Here is a 27,737-nt window from a genome sequence, read left to right on the forward strand (position 1 = left end):
GCTAACCCCATGCCCAACCCTCCTCCTTTACCCGGGCTTGGGACCGGCAGTAACTCTAGAAGAGCTACAGGCGGAGTTAGATCACATCTAACCATCTAGCATAATGTAAATATTGATCCAGATTACAATTTTTGTTAGACTAATAGACAACAACAGTAAAGTAAAACATCTTTGTTTAAATAATTGAATATTTCAACCTACGAAGTATCCCTGTTTGATAACTCATTTTTTAATTTACGATTATTTATTAACTATTAAAAGCAGTCTCTACTACATATATCTTGCTCTAAATGAAAACATCATATAGGTATATCGCTATGGTGATATGTATTATTGTTTCTACCCAAACATCTGAACAAGGATTTATCAGACAGTATATGTCTAGTCGATTTGACCAAGTGTAAATTTAGAAATTAGATTTAGGGGTTTCATCACGAACTGACATAAGCTAAAATGCCGAGACGCTACTTAGCCAAATGAATGAATGAATTTTGCACCAAAATCCAAGACCTGTTATCGTAAATCTGATTGGTTCGTCCATAACTTATAGATTCGCTACAAAATACATAATCATAAGTGATAGCAATTTAGAGTACTGAATTATTATCAGAATATGAGCAATCATAGTTAAAAATCTTTTAAACACAATGTTTTCCTTAATGGCCAGTGTAAAATATACATAAATACGCTAAGAAACTGACATAGCGACAATATCATCAGTGTTTTCGAATGATATGCAACGTCTAGAAACCAGTATTTTTTTTAGTAATAGTGCTGTAATATCGTATTTTTTGAATAGATAACGCACAGAATAGTGGTTGCAGTCCCTTTACAGGATCCACAACTAATAAAAAAACACCACATAATAATTTATATGGCCATACTTTTTCAACAGATATCTATCATTATTTAGGTCAGAAAGCCAGTGTGTGGAACTGATGGTGAAAATTATGAAAATGAATGTTTGCTGAAGGTGAAATCATGCGCTGACCAACGTGAAGTTCATGTTGCTCAAGAAGGATACTGTCGTAAGTGTCTATACTGTAATAACCTTACGAATTAAGATGAGGATTATTTGACTGTTTGAATTATCCATCTCCTACACCTTTTATTAAGCAGTGAAATAGATTTTTTTATTGATTTGAGAACAAACATTGTTAAATAGCTAAATAATCAGTAGTCTACTATAACTTTTGCTAGGTAGAGGGAGCCAGTAGAAATTTTTGACTAGTATTTTATGATTAATATCCTTCTTCAATAAGGTATATCTTCTATCTTAGAGTAAATGATGCTCTTTTAAAGACTTAAACCCACAGCAGTCAACACCAGTAATACAGTGATTTAATTATTGAATGTGTATGGACAACAATCAGTTAACCAGTCGCTTTAATGAATTTATATCTATGGTTAAGATCATGATTCAGTTGAAGCTAGATCACCATGGAAAACCTGGAACCACTTGACGGCTGTTTCGTCCCATTGTGGGACTTCTCAGTAGTGAGCATACACGACCACGCCTCGAGAGATTCAAACCCACGACCTATCAATCACGTGCTCGACCACTTAACCACTAGACCACTGAGCTATCCGGCATCCAACAGTGTTAATGTCCAACTTCAACTAATCCACGAAATTGAGCGACACACCCACCACTGTTGTGAGTAACTATCTCATAACAGACCTGGTTGAACTCCACTAGTCACTACTTCACACTAGAACTCCAGAATATTCCTCTTGAAGCCAGTCACTGGCGAGCATATGCCATAATATCCACAAAACCAATCTGATATTAATCAACATATGCTCAGTGGTCTAGTGGCTAAGTGCTTGAGCGCGAAACCATTAGTCCTGGGTTCGATTTAGTCATACTTGTCATTAGCGTGTTTCTGTTACGTAACCACCTGTGTCTACCTTCTTAGTTTTGTTACTACCAATGTTTTTGAATGTTCTTCTACATGTACGATAATATATTTGATTATTTTCTTTAGTCTTTTAAATTTATCTATGACGTTAAAATGCGTTCAGGACAATTTTTATCCAAATACGTTTGTGTTTTCTTTAAACCCACTTCGTAATTTTGATTAAACATTACTGATTGTAAGCAGCGAATGAGAACCTAACTAAATAAAATAAATCTGTTATTTCCACTGTTGAAATCAGGAGTTGATCTAAGAGGGACTAATATTGAAAACCTGGAAGAACTGGACAACCGTTTCGTTCCAGTATGGGACTTAGTTCAGTGCTTCCAAGTTTTCAATGATGATCTAGATTAGATCGATTCGCTGTTTCAACTTTGAAAAATATTGTAATCGCCACAAAAACCCCTACTAATAATTCATATTATTTCACACATAACTTTGTTATTACTTTCTTCGAAATAATGAAGAGAACTATGTGTATGCAGAACAAGTATTATTATTATTGTTATTAGGTAACATCAGATCTCAAGTCAGTCATTCTTTAGAATAGTTAATAGCTTATTTATCATTAATTGGCTAGTATTATGTCGTAATGAGTTGTTTACGGTTGACAAAGTTGATGATTTATATTATCCTTTGGTCATTGATTACTCTTTTGAAATTAAAATGTATTAAATTTCATTGCAAGCAAATCTGTTAAAATGTATTTCTCAATTTGCCCAGATAAACATGACATAATCATACGGTATACTCTGATTTTATAATATTCGAGTGAGATCAGCCTAGAATGAAACTCATCCAAATAGCTTCTCTCTATATGAGTGTCATAGAAAATGTGTTCTCGGTACAAGTGTACATGTCTCATGTTTATCTAACAGTAACAGAACAATTTATTATATTAGACTGAATAAATATTTTCTATGTACTGCCCTTCTTATACTCTTATGAATGTATGATACAATCAAATAAATACTCAAAAGTTTAGAGATTTAGGATGCACAATGATATGGTGAGCCAATAAGAAGTAACCAACCCATCATAACACATAGCCCATCTCAGTGTGAGACTACTTGTCTATTACTCAGTGAATGTTACGCGATTGAGTTAGAATTGATTAAAGTAAATATATGAGTATACGGATTACACTCTCACTATTCAGTGAAATAACTTTTTCCATAAGCATACGTATACTAAGTATCCGACTAAATCGTAATGGTATGTATTCATTTTCATGTAATATCTGTGATTATTACATCTGTTCAGAAATTGTTAATTGTTGTTTTGTACAAAAAGACTTCATCAGACTCCCTCTATATTTCAAAACAATTAACTAGGTCCATGTACAGCTGGTTGTCCACTAGGTTTTCAGTGTCGTAATGGTCAATGTGTATGTCGAGATACATGTCCACCAAAGCATCCAACTGAACTTGATGTATGCGGTACAGATGGAAAATTATATTCAAGTGAATGTGAACTTAAACGTCAAGCTTGTATTCAACAAACTAATATAGATGTAGATCTAGCTGGTGTCAGATGTCGAAGCAAAAATCCAACTGCTCTACAAGATACAAATATGAAAACGTCAGGTAACATACAAGCAGGTATGGAATCTAATTACATTTTTAGTTTGAATTATTTCTATTGCTACATATATATAGGCTTATCTCAGAAAATATTACAGTTATACTGTGTAAATTCTAATTATGTTGTTTGTAGAAATTTCAATGCATGTACATACATAGATTGTAAACAATAGCTTGATAAATTGTATTATGAATAATGTGGTCTCAATATTGATGTTCTTTCATATCTTAGTCAAGTTCGTATAGTGTTCTTAAATAATGTTTTTCCCATCTAAATATGTCAGGTTAAAATGCATGTTGTTACATTTTCAAATCACAAACATGGCTGAACGCCTTATTTTTCAGTTTACCCTATCTGTTTTCATGATAAAAACTAACATCGATACATCATTGCAGAGATAATAGGTGATTTCCAAAGAACAGTGAGATATGAATATGTGTTTGTATGTAGCTGATAAATGATACTAGAAATTTATTTCACTCACTTTAATGTCTATATAAAAGGTCTCCAAAGGACGATGGGAGCATTACTCAAAAGTAATCAAATCAATGTTTATGAACTTCATTACAGGTGATCTTGAGCTGTCAACATATTCACCGAAATTCAGTAAAACTGTTTTCAAATCACTTCAGTTGATCAGTCATTTAAATAGCTAACTCTAAGGAGCTTTGAATCTCTTATGAATAATTACTTTCTTACAAATTTTGGGGATAGTTTATTCTGCAGCTAATTAGTCTGTAGATAATACTGTCGTTAATTTCTATGATCCTTAACAAAACTAACCATAAATATAATTGTATGATGTTCACTTGTAACTGACTTTAAGATAGGTCTGCCTAGATTTTTATGGAAACCTGGAAATTTGAAGGTAAACAAGTCGAAAACAAGACTGTAACCCACTGGAAACTTTGGTTGATCATCACATTCAATCACAAATAAATTGCAGTAGCAAATCTTGACCGCCAAATTTAGGTTCAGTAGTTAGATGAGATCTCTTAGGATATGGGTTCGATTCAGTACTAGATAGTGACCGAATACTTCTTAAAAATCTCAAGCAAGATTGAAACAGTTTTCAATTGTCCATTTGTTTCCGGTAGTTTCTAAAAGTGACTTCAGTTCGTGATACAAAAGTCACTTTTCGCTGAAAAGATAAGAGTGTATTATTGATTGCTAACTAGAACATTCAATATCTAATGGTTTTCATACATAATGACAGAGGTAAACACAGTTTACTTTTAAGTGGAGTATCTAGAAGAATCTGATAAAAGTATATTAATACACAGGGAAAAGTGTTATCAAGAAATCCATTGAACTCCTCAGATTTACTAAGAAATCATGAAGCTTTATTTTTGATAGAACTAAATCAAACAAACTTAGTTGGATATGCTCTGGTCTTTCATATTTAATATTCATGTAAAAGTATACTAAATTTTACTCAGTAATAATCCCTTTCCATATAAAATGGTTCCCAGAACTAACAGTTATACTATTTCATAATATAAAAAAAATGATTGTTCAGTATGCTTTTAACTGGTAGTCTATAATAAATATATTTTTTCATTATATCCAAATGAATAGAAAAATTGTATTTCTGAAGTTTCGCAACTTAATGTAAGTCCCTTCTTCAGAGTAAATAAGTGACTGAGTTAAATTAACACAAGTTAAAATAGTAAAAATGAAACAATGTTTCTTTGAAGTCACAAAACATAAGAAATACAATCTTTCTAATCATTGAGATATCACAAATAGCATATTTATTATTAACTTGCTATCCAATGCTCAATTTATTTGAAACTATCAAGTTCAACCTTGGCATTCATACCTATGTTCATCTATATTTACTCGATAACGAACTGTTATAAGGATCTTTATTTTTCAATAAAAGCATTTACATTTTAATTCAAAGGGGTATTTCAAAAAAAATTTTTTCTTTTCATATTAATAATTCAGATGGTGTAAGATTATCCAGTTGTATATGTAATAAACTTGGTGCACTTTCTGAAGAATGTGATTATTTAGGTAACTGTAGATGTAAATGGGGTGTTGGCGGTTTAAAATGTGATCAATGCCTTGCAAATTATTGGGGTATACAAAATAATCATGAATGTATTCGTAAGTTTAAAATTAAACATAATTCATGTAATTTCAAAACTAGTTAAGATTCTATTATTTGTAAGATGATAGTCAAGGAGATAGTCAATAGGAAACCCTTAATCCAGGTTTCTTGCTATTTGGCACTCATCAGCAAGGTGTACCTGTATTCTTGAGGGAGCATCAGTTCTCTCAAGATTACAGGTACACCTTGCTGAAGAGTATCAAGTAATTTGTATAGTGGCAAACAAATTAAATTCGAACTTGTTTGTAACATTTAGTAGACAGTCTAAATTAATCAAAACTTTTAAATGTTACTTTAAAGAAGGAAACACATAAAAACCAGGTTTAAGTCCAAATTTAATAAAGAATAAATATATGAATTGAGAAAATGTGAAAATCACTGAAGTAATTTAGTATGTTTTCTCAGGTCATAAGTTGGATAAAATGGTATTACATCGTTCTTTTGAAGGTGACTTAAGTGATCAGTTCAAATATTCATAGATTCTTTAGAAACTCAGATAGATTTGTTAGACAGTAACAATGTAAATAATTTCTAGTGGTTGTAAGTACTTAGTAACGTGCAACTCTTTTTATCATTGCATTAGGAAATCTAACTCATGGTTAATTGTTATACAGTAATCGACTGAAGAATATGCCTCAAAGTAACTATTCTCAGTCATGTTAAGATACATTAACAATAGACCATAATACAGTGAATCGAATTTGTTTTCAATCTTAATAACTCGCCGCTGAATTGTATATAAACCTATTGATTTATTCATTTCATTTATTTTAATGAATGGTTTTGACCAAACAATTGGATGGGCATACATCTAAGTGAACTGTGTTCTTGGTTATTTGACCAGACTTAGTAAATTATTTAATTGATCAAATAAACATTCAGTCCTGCTTGAGTAAAGCTGAATTGTAGTTAGCAGTCGAATGCAATGTAGGTCTAATCAATTTGATGCATCTCTAACATATTGTTGATTTTCACACTGAAACTGGAGTTCAGTGGCCTTACTTTCAAATACGAACTTGTTACCTACTGAACTCCGGAGTTTATACAGCCACTAACTTGTTCAACGGGTATGCATTTATTTGTAATAGTTAGTATTTTCCCATTGTTCATGTCAAAGCCTACTTTGCATACATACAGACTGACCACTTGCAGTCTAACAATGTAAGAATACAAACACATACACACATGCATTTTGTTTATAAACTGACTCATGATCTCAACCATTGAAATTACTATAATATCCACAAAACCCATCTGATACTAATCAACATATGCTTACTAGTGACTGGCTTCAAGAGGAATATTCTGGAGTTCTAGTGAGAAGTAGTGACCAGTGGAGTTCAACATGGTCTGTTGTGAGATAATAACTCACTGAAGACAATGGTGGATGTGTCGCTCAATTTCGTGGATTCGTTGAAGTTAGACATTAACACTGTTGGATGCCGGCTAGCTCAGTGGTCTAATGGTTAACTGCTCGCGCGCGAAACCAGTTGGTCCTGGGTTTGAATCTCGCAGGGGGGCGAGGTCGTGTATGCGCACTGCTGAGGAGTCCCACAATAGGATGAAACGACCGTCCAGTGGTTCCAGGTTTTCCATGGTGATCTAGCTTCAAATGACTCATGGTCTTAACCATTGAAATTCATAATTATATACATCCCAGTTATTCTGAAAAATATGAAATATAACGTTCCTACTTTTAATCCCAAAATTATGTCAAAACAAATATGAGCGATTCACATGATGTCTTCCTAATTATTTCGCCAGTCAAAATTAACTATTAAATTTATCTCAGTTTATATTAACTAGATTTGAAGAGTACGAAATTGTTAATTGTGTATAAAACTCTTCACTGAAATTTACTTTTTTACATGTGTGTGTGCTTGTCTATTATTTTGATTTCTAAAGCATGTTCATGTCATCCACTTGGTTCAACTGAGACAACATGTAATCAAGCAACTGGTCAATGTAACTGTCGTACTGGTGTTGTTGGACGACAATGTTCAATGTGTCCAGATGGTAGTCAAGTGACAGAAAATGGTTGTAGTGTTAAAGGACAAAGTGAAGGTAACAAAAAAACTGATTATTCAAACTGCTGTTACTCATGAAATTTAAAGATGACTGTTTAAATGTTTTCATTTATTACTGACTTTCTACTTTCAGTAGACTTTAAATTTAGAATGATAAAATTATTTTCATTTGACAACAGAGATATAATCTTTTTTAACTGTAGTTGCTTCATGACATTAAGGTAATACTAGTTTTATCAATTCCTTTTTACTGGTCCTGCTATGCATACCACTTCAATAAATCGTTGATTGACTGAATTTAGACATTTACTCCATAATCAATTCGATCCCCTATGTCGGGATTGTATGTAAGGGTTGCTGAGGCGTCCGATACCGGGACGAAACAATTATCCAGCACTTTGTAAGCAGGGATGTATGGTATTTAACAGTGGAATCCATAATGTGCGATTCGTCTATTTTGCTTGATAGCCACCATACATCTTTGCTTACAATGCTTATGACTTAAGGAAATATTGAGGCAATCCGTACAGGACGCACATACGCCAATAAGAGGCTGATCAATTACAGTCCTATCCGTCAATGGGAAGATTTAAATACCTAATACAAGATGGATTGTCCAGCACACTTTTGGTTTTGATTGATTTTCAAATATGAATCGGTTCAATATTTATCAGTTAAAATAATAATCCTAAACCTTTACTGCTTCCCTTACAAGCAGATATCAAGTTTGAAAATGATAAAGAACATTTACTAAAGGCAACTGAATTAAATCAGACTAACACATTGATTTCCCAATTACCCGACAAACTAACCGCAGAAAATAACAACGAGGAGGATGGACGATTATTTACCGAAACAACTACACTTCTTGCTCGCATACCATTTCATATCGATCAACCAACTGAAATACAAATGATTTTAAGTTTAGATAAAGGTAATGGAATGCTTTTACATTATCGTGCACCTCCAAGTGAACAGGAACAAATGATTTTACGTGATACACAAGATCATCAATTCAGTATGGCTATTTCTAACTGGAGAGTTGTGTTAAAGTAAGCTGGTTTATTTATATTTTATGCTTACACATGAACTATCTGATATTTCTCATACCTAATTCATTAGTTTAGAATTATAATATGATATTCCTAGGTTAGTTTATCAATTACATTAGGGTGACAAGTTTAGGTAAGGGTAAAACTTACTTCCTGGATAATGAAACTGACCGTATGAACCTATCTGCTGTGAATGAATTTCTAAATACCACATTTAGAAGGAAATCAATTTTCAAATTCACATTTTGATTCAAGATTAACTTTGACTATTGATTATCAATGGGTTCTCGTTAGTATCGATTTATTCAGTATGAGACCAGTTAAGTGAATTTAGGGCAATTTATTGTATTCAATAATTCAGTGTAATTCTGTGAAAAGGGATGATTATGTAGTTTGATAAATTTTGTGATAATTATTTATTGAATAATTTATATATGTTTGAACTAAATTTAGTTGAATTCAATCTAATTCTTTTGAGGATCATAGTCATTACATTTCTTTACAAGACTGCTCTCTCTTTTATCAGTGGAATGTTGTGTATTAGTCTTTTTCTGGTGTCTGCTACTTGTATTGACATAAGTAGTATGTAATGTTAGTCGTGTACAGAAGGTCTGGCAGCAGAGAGACAAGAGGATCGAACAGTAAAGAATGGAAACAGGATGCAATTTGTATGAAAATGCAAGAACAATGAAGTCTGGGTCATTTTGAGACAATTGGTGGAAATTTTGAAAATTAAGCATTTACTTTCTGATTGTTAGATTTTATTAAACAAGTCCTGTAATTTTGTGTTAAATACATTCGATTGTCCCCACTGGTGTTCTTGTTCACTACATTTTAATTGTTCGTAATTCAGAAATGCTAAAGCCAAACTCAATTCACAACAATATTAATGAGTTAGATGATTATAGACTGATTTAATGTAACTTATAATATGCCTTAGAAGGTGAGTATTGGTGAGGATTCTCATATAAGGACGAAATGACTGTGTAGTGTTCATTCTTTCCATTGTTTGTCCAACTAAAGTATGAAGGTATGATACTCTCTGTAAATGGGACGAAATCCACGTCCTAGTTTCCATTGGTAGCCATATACCAAATATACTAATTCTAAACATTAAAGTTTAAAAAATATTTTATACTTCAGTTATAAATTTTTTTTCTTTATCTATTCGTTTTTTAGATATATTGATGGTGGTGTTCCAAATCGTATCCTACTTGTTTATAGTAAACATAATCTTACACGAAATACCAAGCATAACATTCAAGCAGGTATTGTATCAGGTAGACCATGGATAAAAATTGATAAGTTCAGCAGAACAACTAATCAAGATGTAATTGAAAAATGGGCTGATACTCATCAATCAGATAATCAACCTACAGTTGGTAGTCTTGAGACTATAGTAATTGGACGACAAATCAAAATAGGTAGTCGAAGGTAATAAATATTACTAAATAAATATGAAATAATAACTTATTTTCTATATGCTCACTGGCATTATCATCCCACTTTGATAGTTTTATTCATAAACGTTTTTTTTCAAAATTAAAACTGTATGATTTGATCATGAAAGAATCTTCGACGAAAATCTTATCCAAAGTTAACTAAGGCTTAAAGTAACATGCCGAAAGTAAGAAGCACAATTGTTTGAATGTTAAAATTCAGTCATTTCACACTGGATTTCATTCTAAAGTATTATTCAAATGGAAATGTCCTTGTGAGAAGACCTACCTAATATAGTTTAAACATGTAAGTGGAATGTAAGTAGTATTTTTAGTAGAAAATCCATCAAGATATTAACCGCTGGATTGTAACTTAGTGAACTAAGGTTATCGTACTCTATTTGCAACTGGGTAGTTCTTGCTTCTATCCAGTATAAGGTTATGAATACTAAAAATGTTAACAATGGCTATTCAGCTGATCTCTATCTGAGATGAAAACTAAACTCAAATTGAGAAAATCTTATGATACTATAGGGAATTTGTCTAGATTGTTAAATTTCATAGTTTACATCATGGACCGAATCTAGTCAACAACTATGAGGAACAGTGGGCACTGAACAATTTTTTCATCCTAGTATGGAGCACCTCGGAAATCCCCACTTACAAACCCGCTAGAAAAGTGCTGAGAGATAGAAAATACGAAGCAGTAGTTAAGTTGTACTTTAAATTTTACCAATAGTGTAAATTCTTGGTTCTACAATCAAGCTTACCTAAGATCTGTAAACAACGAAACAAGCACAACACCATACACTGGGGATCGAATCCAGGACATTCAGCTGTCGAGACGAGTGCTTAACATTTATACTACTAAACCATAAACCTATGGTTTATATGTCTAAACATGGTGAAGTTGTGGATTAACGATTCCGTAAATTCCCACAACAGGGCCAGATAGCTGTCTATTATTTCCTAGTTTAAGATGATTGTCTAACCGAAACCAGTCTTCGGTTTAAACTTTGAAATCTCAAGTTATTTTTTCATACACACAAGATACAAAGCTACTTCGAATTGCATTGTATCACAAAAGTTCTAATATAACAACAAACAGATGGAAAAGATCTGGTTAAAAAAGATTAAACTTATTGTCTCACACACAATCGATAATAACAAACAGCATGACGATGATAGGTTTACATATATTGTAGTAAACAAGAACGCTAGTGGGGACAATCGAATTTATTTGATACGTAACTACAGAGCGTCTCAATAAAATCCGAGATCCATATAGTAAATAGTTCATTTGTAAAATATCAATCCATTGTCTCAAACTTCACTGTTCCTCTTGGAACTATCAGTCCGTTGTCTCAGATTTCATTGCTCATGCATTTTCATACCGATTACGTCCCGTCTCCGTTCTTTTCTTATCAATCTTCTGAAATACATTCTATACCCGACCACCGTTATATACTACTTGTGTGGATATAGGTAATCTACACCACAATATAACTATTTCTACACAGTTTAGAAATGTTAATTGGTAACAAGAATATACTTTGTCCAGACTACATTTGCAAAGTTAAGATTACTTACTTATTAATTCAGTATTTATGGGACGAATTAAAATTGTCCATCCATTTATAGAATATAAAAGAATAGGAAATTTTAGTTTCGTTTTTTTAAAAATGCGTCTTTAGTTCTGATGTATTATGCGTTATGAGAATCATTATTCATGTAACATAAATTTATCGTTTATAGTAACAAGATTTTCTATTAAGTCAATCTTTTCTTAATTCCAGCTTTGTCTACTTACTTATGGGTTAAAAGTTTTATTTAAGATCTGGTTGTACTATTTAGCTATCTAAATTAATACAGTTTAAATGAGGTTCGAACCCTTCACCTATCGGCTTAAATAGATAAGTTCCTTTGTTTTAATAACAAACAAAAGAAAAACAATCCTCATCAAGGCAATATAAACAGTGTAAAAAAATAACACAACTAGAACTAAATTATTCTACTCATAATCTTCTAAAGTAGAAAAATTTCTAATTATAATTGTATTCGTTGTACTCAATGTTATGAAACTCTATACTAAAACAAAATAGCTTTCCAATGTTTTCTAACATTTAATAGTTGCTTGTTTTAGGTGAAATATGGTTTGTTTTTTGTCCTTTTTAAGGAATAAAAATTACAATAGTTGAAATCATGAATTAATTGAAGCTAGACTATTATGGAAAACCTGGAAGCACTGGACGGCCATTTCGTCCTGTGCTCACTAGTGACTGGCGTCAAGAGGTATATTCTGGAGTTCTAGTGAGAAGGAGTGACTAGTGGAGTTCAACCAGGTCTGTTATGAGATAGTAACTCACTGATGACAATGGTGGATGTGTCACTCAATTTCGTGGATTAGTTGAAGTTGGACATTAACACTGTTGGATGCCGGATAGCTCAGTGGTTTAGTGGTTAAGTGCTCGGGCACGTGATTGATAGGTCGTGGGTTTGAATCTCTCGAGGCGTGGTCGTGAATGCTCACTACTGAGAAGTCCCACAATAGGACGAAACAGCCGTCAAGTGGTTCCAGGTTTTCCATGGTGATCTAGCTTCAACTGAATCATGATCTCAACTATTGAAATTGCAACAATCTCCACAAAACCTCTTCTGATACGAATAGAAGTTACATAATAGTATATCTTATTTTATAAATATCTGGTTAATGTAAATGACTATGAATAGATGTAACTAATCTATAGGAGTGATTTAAACAAAATGTAGAAAATTAAATTTGTTTTTAGTAGTTTTAGTCGTATTAAGAAGAAAAAAACAGACTGACTTCTTTCCGACATCATATAGAAAAGCATTATAGAAATACTTTTGTATAATTGGCGGGGGGGGGAAAGAATGTTATTTTCCCATCATTGATTGGAGATAATAATTTTTAAGAAAAAGTGAAATGATTACTGTTTACTATGAAGACTGTAAATAACACATAAATCAATGAGTTTTTATTTTAATAACTTTTGTTTATGATAAAATAGTAGAGAAGCTATTGGTGTAGCAGTGCTTAAATAGATCCTGATTACTGGTCAAGACTATTCTAGATCGTTGCTTCGACTTTCTATCTCTTTAATTGTTTAAAGAAGTTGATAATAAAGATTTTGTGAGCCATCAAGAATTTCCTGCTAAGTTATTTGTACCTATCAAAACAATCTTGTTCATATTCAAATAAATGATATTCCGTTTAGATATTTCTTTAATGTTAAGATTAGAAAACTGATATTAAGTCTTTATAAATTCAATAGGCTTTCTAAATTCTCTATACTCTTACAAGTTTCACTAGTTCTGCAACAAAATACTCTTGACCCATAAAAATTCTTTCCCTTTTATTGGCTGAAAAGTGAACCCAAAATCATAAGATCATTTCCTTATTGTTGTTGCCTTTGAACCACAGTTTAGCTATATCCTTTGAGTCATCCTGGGTTGGAGAAACTACTTAGCTGTTCTAACTGTGGTAAGTAATTCAGCCTTTCAACTATTGATCTGTTTGGTTCAAATTCAAGTGCGATTATCCTTAAAAAGCTACTTTCCGTTTTATATGAATGATATCTATTAATTTACTCTATCTATTACGTAACTTCAATATGTTATGTTATTAACAAAGTGTTCTATTCGGGATAAATAATCTTTTAAGATTATACACTTATCTAAATAATTAAAATTTCTTTAAAAATATCAAGGTTAAGAATAGTCGGAAATGTCAGAATTTTTTTTCTATTTCAACTCAAATATTTCCTTTTTGTAAAAATTAAAATTGTGTTTATTCCGCCATCTAGTTGTATGTCGTACTTCAATCATTTTCGTTATTCTTTCTAATTTCCTAAAAATATTTACATTTCTATTGCGCTATTCATCTTTATTTGGTTGCCACGGTCACTGATGGTATATATATATATATATATATAATTGGTTTGAAATAGTACGATTTGTTTATATAAATACTTATCTTATTCTCACTTTATATTAATTATGATCTGAGTATAAGAAATAAACAAGAAGTACTGATGGTTCAAAGCTAAGACGTTCCATATTGGAAGAATTAGGAGTTTATTTACTGTTCACAATTCAGTCCAATGCAAAGAACTATTTCCTACTATGCATATACTTCTATCGTATAGGATAGACAAATGTAGTTATCAGTTCTTTTCAAACGTATCTGTTGCAATAAGTATGTTGCTCAATAATTAAAAATTGATCATGAGAAGAAAGAAACGGTGTTTATATATGTTTTTTTCTCAAGTGAACGGTTCTTTCCAACTCAATTCATCCAACTTAGTGTTTCTAAAAATGTACATAAAAATGTGTGTTAACTTTAATTTGGAACTATGTAATTTTACTTTTGATATTGTAATAAGAACTATGTGATGACATATATTAGTGCAATACATTTCGAACAATCTGATCACACATATACTTGTTAAGAACCTTTATATTTAATATAAAAGGTCAACTAGACTAGAAATGAAAGGTAAAAAGAGGAATGGTGTGAAAACAATTTAAAACTTAATCACTCTGACTAATAAGTCAAAATTACCACGGTAGGTCAAGGGTGGGAACAAACTGTTTTTGAATACACAATGGGGTTTGAATTTTCATGTGGCTAAGGCTTCAATAAACCATAATATACGCCCTTTTACGCTTTTGTATAACACAAAAGCCCAGTTAAGATCACTGTTATGACCTATTTCAATTCTAATATTATGTATACATTTTATAATATATGTTTGTCAATAGAGGAAGATGGGTTTTATCCTCTACTCTTATTGGGTCATTTGATTTTATTTGTTTCTGCAACCATTTAGGAACATGTTCACACACCCTAGTTTTCGATGAAACACGAACCTTGTTCTTTCCTTGATAATGACCTTTGCTGCCTAATGCGTCTTGTTAATGACCGATTTATACCTTCGTTTCAATAAAAGTCTATTTTAATATTTTCATAGATAAAAATCAGTCACTCATTTATAAATAAGTGAACCTAATTTGTTGTTGTATATATGCATGTAAAGGAATGGAGTAATACATACATTTTTTTCAATCTGTTAATAATATCCTACTCTTATTTTTATGTAGTTTCAAGCATAATACCTAAAGGAAAATTAATTAGTTGAGTCATTTGAATGATAAACGTTATGTCAGTCTAGAATCAGTCAGTGAGAAATGAGTTATAAGTACATTTACGCTACCCGTACAAAGACAAAGAAACTAGATAAATAACCTTGTTAAAATACATGCAGATGATTAAGAGAAAATAACTATGTAAACTTTATTTCATCATCATTCGATTCGTAAACATCACTGACATACTTATACCTGTTAGCCGTCATGGAAGAGCATAAACCGCTCACCAGCATTCAACATCCTACTATGTCCTAGGTAATCCTTTCCAGTTACTATTCATCATTTTCATGTCTGCTTCCAATTCTCGACTCAATGTGTCCTTCGGTCTTATTTCCCTTCACGATTCCATGTTAGCACTTACCTCGTGATGTAGTCTGATGATTTCCATAATGTATGCCCTATACACTTCTGGCGTCTTTTCCTAATTTCCTCTTCAGTTGTACTCTTTTGACGATGATTGTTGTAGTTCTCGAAGTTTCAACTCCGGACAGTAGAACTGACTATCTTGACGTAAGTATTGTAGATTGTGACCTTGATATTGGTTGACAGTTGTTTTGAGTCGCATATGTTCTTCAACTGTAGGAATACTGTCCTAGCTTTGCCAATCCTCGCCTTCACTTCTGCATCACATCCTCATTCTCCATCGATAATGTCGCCGACCAGACACGTGAATCTTCTCACCTCTTCCAGAGATTCTCCATCAAGTGTGATTAGGTTGGTGTTCGCCGTGTTGTATTTGAGTGTGTTGCTTCCTCCCTTGTGTATGTTGAGGCATACTACTGCAGAGGCTGCTACTACACTAGTTATCTTCATCTGCATTTGTTCGTGTGTATGGGATAGGAGGGCTAGGTCACCTGTGAAGTCTAAATCATCTAGTTGATTCCGAGTTGTCCATTGTATTGCGTGCTCCCCTTCAGATATTGAAGTCTTCATGATTCATTCAACCACCAGAAGGAAGAGAGAAAGAGTGGGTAGCCCTGTCTGACAACGGTTCTCACTTGGAATTCGTCAGTTATCTGTCCTCCATTCATGACCCTGCAGTTTATCCCATCGTATATATTGCGTGTGATGATTATGACCTCACGTACATCACAGTTTTGAGGAAGGCTCCATAATATTCTCCTAATTACACTGTCAAACGCTTTCTTATAGTCAAGGAAGTTTATGTATAGTGATGAATTGTGTTCAATTGGTTGCTCAACAATAACACTAGATAACATTCATTATGATCCGGTCCTTCTTTGTTTTAAATGATGCTTTGACGATTATGGACCCGTGAGACTCCCATTCTGTGAGTGCTTTTCATGCTTCTTTGGACAGCATCAGTGTAACCCCATGTGCGTGCGCAGCATTTCCTTCTTTGTGATCAGAGTACGGAAGCATCTCTTCCGAAATTATCCTTTTCTGTCTAGTTAGGTCCAACGTGTTTCGCTTATTCCAAGCATCGCAGAATTGTATCTCCTCATTTCCGTAACTATTTGATTAGTCCTCCTAGTCTGCTACATTGTCTGGATATTTCACCTAACTATATCAATTTTTGCTCTGGTTGTTAGAAGGGGCATTGTCCTTATGAATTTCGAAGAATCTCGACTTTCATCATGAGGCATCATAATGCTTCCGAAAGAAGATCCTTCAACTTGTAGGGCAGCGTTTAAATGGTTTAAATTGTTCATTCTGATTAACTCTTTTTCTTTAGCAAAATTGTCTACTACGGAATAGAGTTACAGATCCCATGCCTAACCCTCCTCCTTTATGTGGGACCCACAGTAACCCTAGAAGAGCTGCAGGCTGAATTTTTTACTAAACTGTATTTGTACTAAGGACTCCAATAAACCATTAAGTAGTACCATCTTTTTTCCTGTAATCTCGGTTGAAATAATCAAGAAAATGCATTTCAAACTATATTATCTACACTTGATTTATTTGAGGCAAGCTAAATGAGTGGAAATATAAAATAACACATACTAAGTAACTTAGTGAATGAATGAATGAATGAATGAATGCGTGAGTGAGTGAGTGAGTGAGTGAGTGAGTGAGTGAGTGAGTGAGTGAGTGAGTGAGTGAGTGAGTGAGTGAGTGAGTGAGTGAGTGAGTGAGTGAGTGAAACCGTCACAAACGATAAAGTTGAATTTATATTGGAAAAAAACTTAAATGAATGCTCCTGTTTCTATGACGAAACTATTTATATATTTAAAACTTAGTTTTATACGCGTACACTTTCCTTAGTTCTATTCTTATCAATATATGTACATATTTCAGTTATATAATATCTGTTATTAATTTTGTATGACAGTATTTCAGATGTGAAAGAACATACTGATATTCATAAAGATTATGGATTTTCTGGATGCTTAAATAAAATGATTATTAATGCTGGTTCACCAATGAAACAATTTAGTTTAGATCTTTTGGAAGCTATAAATACAAAATTAGCTTGGTTAGGAATTGAACCTAACCCATCAACAGGTCACAGTGAAGCACCATTATGTTCATTATCAATTAAAGCATTATCATCACTTACAAATGATATATCTAATAGTGATACTATTGAAAATATTCCACCTTTACTACAATCAGATCAAGTTCAAAGACATGATAATGTAATTAATCAAAACGTTCATACATTATCTAGTCGCATTCAAACTAAAAAATGTGAAAATTATGGAATTGGATCAATTGGATCGGATGGAAAATACACGTGTATCTGTCAGCCTGGATGGCAAGGTGATGTCTGTGAACAAGGTAGGTATCTTTTTCGCTGGAACTGTTATTTAACATAAGTATGGAATGTGAATAATTGCATTCCGACTAGGCTGTCTCAAGGTAAAAAAAACCATTTTCAGATGTGAAAATCAAGTATTCTTCTCCAAGAGAAATCAGTCAGTCCGTTAATCTATAAGCTCTTTGATCGAATGCTTTTATTAAAGTCAGCGTTAAGATCTGAAAAAGCACGTACCTTGATAAATGTCACCTCTAAAACTCAAACACTGTAACTAATGGGTAAATACATACTATCGTATTCAAGTGAACAAGAGATGAAGGCAATCTAACGAATAACTTTTTGAAGTTTGAAGCGATTTGTTATGGATTTGGTTTTCGATGGGAATATATATATTTGATTAACGAGTTGCGAGCAGAAACAAATGACCGGTAATAGTGTTAGTCAAACACAAAGAGTAAAAGCTTAGATTATATAATGAGATGAAAACTATAAGAACAATGTGATATGTTAGAGCAATTCATTCGGAAGAAATTGACTACACACTAACATATTAACATATTAATATGAGAAATTTAAAATTTGGACTACATGAATAGAAACTTCTTAGCAATTAGAATATTACAGAAAAATAACTTCATTCACACTATTCTTGAGATAAAAAAATTCAAATCAGAGAATGACAGAAGTGAGAACTGACCTAGAATACATAAGCTGGGATTGAATATACATATAATTAAGGCTTTGATTAATCTAAGTATTCGTCTTAGACATGTGCTACACAACACTACAAAGACTGTTTTGAGATTGGTACTTACTTACGCCTATTACCCCTCGTGGAGTAGTATAGGCCGCCCACCAGTTCTACTGCCTATTTTAACAGTTTTTTTTAATTCTGTTCATTACTTCAGTTACTAATATTGGTATTAGTCATGACCTATTTCTTTATTAATCCTTTAATCTTTTTTTGAAATTTAATAGATGCTACTTATCTTTTTGTCTTAATCTAGATAAATATAATAATTTTTTACACTTTTAGCGGTAACTATTATACCACAGTTTTCTGGAAATGGATTTATTCGTTTAGCTGGTCCAACGGGAAAACATGCAATAAAACGCAGAAAGTTACATATTGAATTAATTTTCTTAGTAACACAACCATCAGGTGAGAAAATATATACATAATTCATTGTAAATTACCTATAGAAAAAACATGAAGTAACTTCAGTTGTATCATTATTTTGAAGTCAAATTTACTACCATTACAATGATATTAGCCATCTCTATTTTAGTCAGTGTTCGTTCTAGTATTTTCTTAATTGAATGATTTCATAATTATAGGCAGTTGTCATGACAAAATGTAACTTAGGAGCTTGATTATCCACTTGATGTTCTAATAATGAGACATTCTTCTATGAAGATTGAAGTATGGTGCATTTCTGGTGGGATAATGAGTAAGTGGTATATCAAGACGACATGAATATCCATTTTTCCCTGTTTACAATGATTGTTCTATATTCGATCACTGATGAAATCATCATTGCGTACTGCCAAGAAATTCCATACCAGAACAATCAGACAGTCAATGCTACTTGGTTTGTTCACCGGTACCTTAACAGAAGTCAATACTCAGAAAATTTAAGTATTAACTAGCATCTACCTTAACTACTTACCTTAATAAGGTTTGTATTATTTATTTAGTTATTTTAACACATAGATTTTGGTACAAGGAGGCACCAAATACATATACGCCACACAAATCTCATTTGATATGTGTGAGGGCTGTGATACTTCCTGGATGCCCGAACCGAAGCAGGTTGTTTGTATAATTGTTGCCATTCAGCTAACCAAGCCTTCTATAGCAATTATCCTTATCAGAAACTAAATGGAGCACAAGGGAAAAAATCTTTTTGTTAAATATCAAACGCATGCCGAACCGACTATGTTTACTTAGACAACCAATTTGACTTTACAGTTTAAAATAATCCCTACTTTTTAAGGCCTTCAAACCAACCAACTAACCAAATCATTTGAGATAAGTTTTAAAAGAGATTCCTTAAGTGTTGTGATGAGAAAAATTTCTATTATAAACCTAGTTCTCAATAAACACAAATACTTACAGCTAGTATCGAAGACCAACCATAATTCTACATGGACTGAATAAAGTCGGATAATTTTGATCACTGAATTTTTACTCATTATGAAACCTCGATTCATGAATTTCATCTTGGAAAAAGTTGTGAGATTAAGTAATTTCAAACCACAAATTACTTACTGATTTGTTTACTTTAATTTTTAGCAGCTCTTCAGTATTACACCAAGCTTTGCACGAAAAGTAACTTGTAAACAAAAGTTTTATTGTGTCCTTATAGTAATTCTTATAAATGATTCGATCCGTAGTGTCGGTTTCTATGTTAAGCCTATATAACTTATTCTAGCTTCTGAACAGAATAATTCATCCATTCTCCTTGAGTCACATTTTGACCTTGTTCATTATTCACTTATCAACCATGACTTTTAAAGTAAGCGTATGTGTGTACACTTTTTATCCTATTCATCACATGTCTGTAGTTTATCTTTGTGTGACTATAAATATTGATTAGCGCTTGACTAAATGGAGTTAGTTCACATGCCTTCTACGCTGCGCACCGCCTCGTTTTGCTCTCTCTTCTTTGCTTCCTTTGCTACATCTCTCTGATTATCTGTTCCGATCAACGATTGTACAAAATACGTGTATTCAGAAATACATTCTTGTATTTGACTAAGTCGATAATTATATACCACAGCAATCATTTATACGATCTAATTGAAGTCAGATCCTGAGCCCCACAAGTCACTTACAGATCGTTTTATCCCAATTAATTTTAAAACAGAATTGTTATTATTTTATGTGCTATCTAGTTCTTCTAGTCAACTGTGATTTTTTTTTAAAAATTTTCCCAAGGTTTACTACTTTTAATTCCACCTAAATCTCCTCAACATGGTCCATTTATAGCAGTTTATTTAGATGAACAGAATTATTTAAATGTTGTCTGTCGAACTGGTAAAGGGAAATTAGTCAATGAAAATATTATCCGATTAAGATATAATAAACCAGTATCATTAAATCAATGGAATACTTTAATTATTGATAAACTGCAAAAAGTGCTACGTGTTGAAATGAATAGGAATAGAAGACAACGTGTATCACTTGTGAGTACTTTTTCTTTATCTTAGAAAATAATATTGATATTTTATTGAATCGTTTTATTTTTTGTATATTACTGTTTAGTTACACTGTTGTTACAGTGTAGTGAACGAATACATATGCAGGGACGATCGAAATGATTTCTGCATAAAATTACAGGATCTCTTGGTAAACCTATGAGAACCAATCACTGAACACTTCATTCGTAAAATTTCATTTGTGCTTTACATTATATATGATTCTTCCAAGTCAAAATTTATTTCTATTTTCGCTTCTGTTTCCTCTTCAACTTGATCTCCTTAGCCTTATGCTGTCAGGGTTTCCAATTCCGATTGGTGTTATATACTACTTATGTCTGTCGATATAAGCAGCATACACCACAACAACAATCATTTTAATCATCTTCTTATATTCACTAAATCTAATGTTATTGTTCGTATTACGTAATCTAGTGTTATAATCATTCTATTACGTCATCTTGGTTATTTGTGTTCACATTTCCTCACGGAATTAGTACTTTAACAATTGTTCAGCTTCATAATAAATTCTTTGAAAAGAGATCTCTTCGCTGAACTCCTTGTTTTTAATTTTATAACGAACTGACGAGTAATTTTAATAATGTCAGTAAACTTTGCACAGTTGTGCATACTCCTGAGCATATCAATCACATCAGTACTGTTGGACGAAATTCATGGAGCGATAAGCAAAGAAATGAAAACACAAACATCGAATACGATAGAAAACTGAATGCATATAGAGAAATGGTCAAAATTACGCAGTGTCAAACATAAAATGAACACAAATTAAAATCACATCTGAGATTAAGATAAAGAAGGTATTGCATTAATTCATTCCCTTAACAGAGACGATTTTGGAACCGTGTTCACAAAAGGGCCCTCACCTAAAGATTACCATTATTTTATAAATCCAGACAAGATGACATCTCATTATGAAAGACGACCTTGAATAAAAGCTAAACTCTGCACTTATCATCTGATTGAATGTACCCCTCGGAAAAATCTAATTGAATATGTAATTTTTCCACACATTGGCTATTGTGGATTGAATTAAATAAGAAATTAATTTTCTCGCTTCCACGAAGATCGAAGTTTGATACTTTAATAAAGAATTTTCATTAAAAGTCAATATCTATTTTCCCAAAAGAAAGCGTATTATAAATCCTATGTAGCTATCTAACTGAAACTTAATTCAATGGTGAACACAAATAAATTTCTTACAATCAAACTTTTGTCATTCCCCTCTGTATATATCTCTTGACTCAGTCTCGAACTATTCAGAAAACAAAAGAAAGTCATTCATTTATTGCCCGTTCCAGCCAATAATAATAAGTGAGACAATGCACATGTATACCTTTTTTAACATGACTTTGAAAATTCACTTTTCAGATTCCAAGTTAGGGAGATCAGATTCCAAAGATACGTGTGCAGTTTAAAAATCCAAAGTGTCAACTGCTATCAAACTTCTTTTTTTTTGAAAATCAGAAACCACCACACTAACTTTTAGAAAAAAATAATAAATCACCATTTTTTTATTTATCTGGTTTGTATAATTTAGATCCCATCACAATTCATTCATATACAAAATCAGCTTCTAAAAGAGGTATGTTACTAAACTCACTGCATTTTATATTATCAAACTAAATTATTCTCATATGAATTTTTTTTATCCTGACAGTATGTTGTAATGGGTACATGTAGTTTATCTTTCGATAAATGCTTTGTATTAATTAGGCTATATATATATAACAAGATTGGGTATATTGGCTATGAAACCTAAACCCATTTTCGTGAACACTCCCTTCACTGACTTTTTTCTCAATAAGACTTCTGGAATTGTGTAGACTATGTTTTCGTAGAAGTTAAGAATTTACTTCTTCTAGTATTGAAATTTCTAAATTAGTTGATTTAAATTACGAAACGTTTATTCTTTCTCTGAACAACTTCCAGTTTAGAAAGTGTAGAATCACTAAAAGAATATATTTAAACTATGAAATTCTTCTTCATCATTAGAAGGCTATCCTCAAAGTAGTTGGTTAATATTTTTATCTCAATAATGAATACAGACGTTGTTGCTCCATGTTGCATTAGTTCTCTTAAGCCACATACTAGAATATTGTCATTTATATTTCTAAATATTAGATTGATACCAAATATCATTGATTTCGAAAAGCATAAATCGATTAACATTTGTTTACATATTAGCCAGGTTTATAAATGAATATCAGAATGGAACGACAAATAATGCTTACTTTACAAAACAATACACTTGTAAATATTTATAGTCTTGTGAATTACACTGTAATGAATATTTTAACATCTTATTACTGGTCACAATTACGGTAGGACTGATGTAAGTGCTATAGAGCACTACCCAATATAAGCGAAGTTATGTTATAAATTTCCGTACCAACCATAATCATATCCCATTATTAATATTATTCTTTTTTTAACTTAATCTATTTAGTTACAATAAAAACTTTATATTAATGAGGAAATGAGTTCATGTAACTATTCTGTTTAATATAGGCAGAAATGCATGATGACTAACAATGGAATCCAGGACGCACGTTTCATCTTATTCTGAGACTTGTCAGTTGAATGTATCTGCATCCCAGAGTTATTCACTCTAGGACTCGAACCTAGTGCTGTCTGCTTTAAATCCACACAGGATACATATATCAATAAGAGATTAATCAATCACAGTCTTAAACATCAATGAGAAGATTCAAACAATCACTTCATTTAATTATTATCTTCAATTTCTTTACCAAAAAAAAATTCGACAGCAGTGATAACCTATTTAATGTTTAAATAATTCTTTCATCAGGTTCTACAACTATAAATCCAAATTAATAATCCATAAAATTGGCCAAATTTAAGGCAGAGTACATCATTTGGAAATTGTAATATGTGAATTAAGAATTGTTTGTCATTATAAAATCAAATCAGATCGTTAATGGTGAGAGTGACTAATATGAAGTGCTAACTTGAATCAGTTTATAAGTGAAATGAAATTGTGAGATAAATGATCGGGATAAATATGGTCAACAAGGGGCGAGAGAGAAAATAATGGAATAAAAATCGGAAATTACGTAATATGTAGAATAATATGAATTAGGTCAGCTATAGTAGATTTAGGGGGGGATATTAAATAAATTCCTCGAAAAAAGGTTATCAAGTGTAAAGATAATAATAATAATAAGTTTGGGACATAAAATGAGCCACAACTGATTGATCACTGGGTGGCGATCAATGTCATGCGTGTCTAGTCCTTATTAGTGCAGATCGAATGCTATCGATCATGTTGCAATGTGGCCGCTAGTCTAGGTGACTCGACACTGCGGGCACTATATATTGAGATCAGATGGTGGTTGGAGGTAGTCAACAGGAAACCCTGGACCCGGGTCTCGTGCCACTTGGCACTCGTCAGCAAGGTGTACCTGTGATTTTGAGGGAACTGGTGCTCTCTGGTGGATTCGATCTCGTGTCACCCAGCTTCAGTCAGAGACGTTACCACTGAGCTATCCCAGCCTCGACTGACCTCCTGTAGGAATGAGATGTAATCACAATTGATTGCTCACTGGGTGGTGATCAATGTCATGCGTGTCTAGTCCTTATTAGTGCAGGGTCCAGGGTTTCCTGTTGACTACCTCCAACCACCATCTAATCTCAACATAAAATGAACATTAACCAGATTACGTCACCATATTATAAAATTGATTATTAACTAGTTGGCCCCAAAGTTGACCACGGTAAAAGGAGTGGCTGAACATACTTCTTTTGGATGCAAAACTCTGGTTTTTTGATCCGAATAGCAATTGCTTCAGCCATCTATAGGATTCGCAGTCTGACGGAATTAGGTAGACTGCTGTTAACACGATAGATTATTGCAAATGATTACTCCATGTTGGTTATATGTCCTGTTTGAACTAGCTGGTCTAAGATGGAGCTGTTAACAGTTTTGACTACACCTTTGCTTAACCTGAAAAGAATATTCTTCGTTCATACAATTGTGTTTTAAGTGAATGGGAATTTTCCAACGATTAAATTCTTTCATCTTTTAAATATACATTAATATTTATTCTATTTTATATGATAATCAGTACTAAAATTGTCCTTAAGTTCATTCTTTTGTTTATGGAATGAACTCATAGTTTATTTGTTCTAAATCGTTTTTTTCTTATCTTCTTTTCTTTCAAAATAAGATTCTCTTTCGTTTTAATTTGATTCGAATTCCAGTTCATTATAAAATTAATGATCAGTTTTTTTTCATTTTGTCCTCTTTTTTCTTTTTTTTGTTTTGTTGTCATCGTTAGTTAACTAATTTCGATTTATCTTCAAGTCCAATCTATCTTGGTGGATATAATTTTTATGATCAAACAACTTTAAATTATATACCGATTAGAAATGGTTTACATGGAACAATTCAAAGAGTTAGTTTAATTTAATTAATCGACTGTACATGATTATGATCAAATCAAGATCATCGAGGAATAACCTCTTTTGAAATTCAGAATATGTACTTTGTTCTTTTTTTTCTATTTTCAAGATGTAAACACATCAGATCTATTCAGTATTAAATAAAGAGGATATATCAGTATAAGATTGTGGAGATTGTTGAGATTTGATTGAGATCATGAATTGATCAATGTTAGATCACTATTGAAACATCTGGAAGCATTGGAGGGCATTTCATCTAATCCTTAAGAATATCATGAGTCCTTAAGAATCTCCACAACTCTATACTGATAATTATCATGTTCTAACTGATGAATAGCATCGAGAGGTGATTTTTAGAGTTCTAGTGAAAAGCTGTGATCAGTGGTGCAAATCTGTGCCAGGTATGAAACAGTTACCCACAGAAGACAATGGAAGATGATTGCGTAATATCGTGGATTAGCTGAAGTTAGACATTAACACCGTCGGATACCGGCTCAGTGGACTAGAGTTTAGGCGTTCGAACGCGAGACCAAAGGCAATGGGTTTGAATCTCACATGCAAGGTTGTGAATGAACACGGTTGAGGAACAACATACTAAAACGAAACAGCTGTCCAGTGCTTCCAGGTTTTCAATGATGATCTAATATTGATCGACTCATGATTTCAATCAAAAAAGAGGATTTAGGTGACTCGAACTATTCTGAAAATTTAATAACTATGAATAAAATTACATCAAAGAGAAGAAAATCATGTGTGTACCAAACTTTCGAATTTTAATCGATATTATATTCCCACTACTAAAATCTCTTTAAGGAGTAAAGTGAAAAATTTTATTAAAGTGATTAGTTTTCTTCAAATGCTAATTGACATATTACCAGAAGTTAAATTTTACTGGGCGAAATTTTCAGTAGTAACTTAAATACTATCTCAAGCATAACGCTGTCTCCTCATATCGATTGTATCACCATTAAAATCTCCTATTTTCTATCTTTTGATAAAAACAGACTGTTTAAAGGTAAATCATTTCATTTCACTAAAACAGTTATCATTATAACAAGTAAATAGGTTATACATGCTTATGTTTTTACTGAACATACTATCCAGAAAGCAATTAAAGATTCACAATTCAAATATATGGTTCAGATAACTTACTAATGACGATACTACTGTTATCGTTTTATCTTCTAATAGATAATGAATTTATTCCTAGCAGTCATTAGAGTTTAAAAGCGATAAATACCAACAAGGTATTACTGAATATTTGAATTTTATGAAATTAGGTTTTAATAGGTTGTATACAGTAAAGTATTTTATCTAATTATTTATTAAGGAATAATCAAAGAATTTCTTCAGACAGTCAACTGACCGGGATATAGAGACGAATAAATCGAAAATAAGACAATCCCTGTTGACTGTTTGGGTAACACTAAAAAAAACTGATCGATTTTAGTAATCACCATACTGAATGCTCTATAGAAGGTACGCTTATTCAGTGCGTTAATAGCTTTGGATTGGTAAACAAAAGACTGGTAACCGCTCATCTAGGAAAAATAATAGTGAGGAAAAATTATATGAGGATCTTATTACTTTCAATTCATATTCCATCTAAAATATAACTCTAATAAGAAGTTTTTCCTTCCTTTTTATTTAAAGTATTCTCTCAAATGAATCACATTACCGACAGTGAGAGTAATAACCATTCTTATGCCATACAAATTCCTGAAAACATTGGGATTTCTAGTCATACAGCACTCATATAAGTAGTACTTTTACTGATATTTGACCAACTTCTAGTTGGTCTTCAAATAAATATTCTACAAACTATGATGCATTCTTTACAGGAGTTTCCGTACAACTAGAAACAGATCCAAATACATACAATTTTCTTCTTGTAACTAGGATCTCTACTTATAAACATCATGTACATTTAGATTAAATCAAATTAAAGTGATAGATTCCAGATTTTAAAGCCTGTATAATTATTGGCTTAAAATGCAATTAAAATATCCAAGGTCATTCTTTAAGGTAGTCATTCTGATGAAGCTTAATCCAGCATATTTTA

At 32.3% G+C, this 27,737-nt stretch overlaps 1 protein-coding gene across 1 annotated transcript in view; it reads left to right on the plus strand.

Annotated features, from left to right (window-relative positions):
* The window catches only part of MS3_00004521 (uncharacterized protein), a 136,344-nt gene that overhangs the window by 95,757 nt on the left and 12,850 nt on the right, over positions 1-27,737 (plus strand). Inside the window, exons 8-18 of the mRNA XM_051212449.1 lie at positions 914-1,028; positions 3,254-3,520; positions 5,454-5,615; positions 7,525-7,683; positions 8,365-8,698; positions 9,878-10,132; positions 17,603-18,051; positions 19,068-19,193; positions 20,973-21,220; positions 22,791-22,835; positions 25,552-25,668. Coding sequence (XP_051072633.1) covers positions 914-1,028; positions 3,254-3,520; positions 5,454-5,615; positions 7,525-7,683; positions 8,365-8,698; positions 9,878-10,132; positions 17,603-18,051; positions 19,068-19,193; positions 20,973-21,220; positions 22,791-22,835; positions 25,552-25,668 — 2,277 coding nt within the window. The remainder of the gene's footprint in view (positions 1-913; positions 1,029-3,253; positions 3,521-5,453; positions 5,616-7,524; positions 7,684-8,364; positions 8,699-9,877; positions 10,133-17,602; positions 18,052-19,067; positions 19,194-20,972; positions 21,221-22,790; positions 22,836-25,551; positions 25,669-27,737) is intronic.

The sequence above is a fragment of the Schistosoma haematobium genome, chromosome ZW, assembly GCF_000699445.3.
Source record: "Schistosoma haematobium chromosome ZW, whole genome shotgun sequence".
In the NCBI taxonomy this organism is placed as follows: domain Eukaryota; kingdom Metazoa; phylum Platyhelminthes; class Trematoda; order Strigeidida; family Schistosomatidae; genus Schistosoma; species Schistosoma haematobium.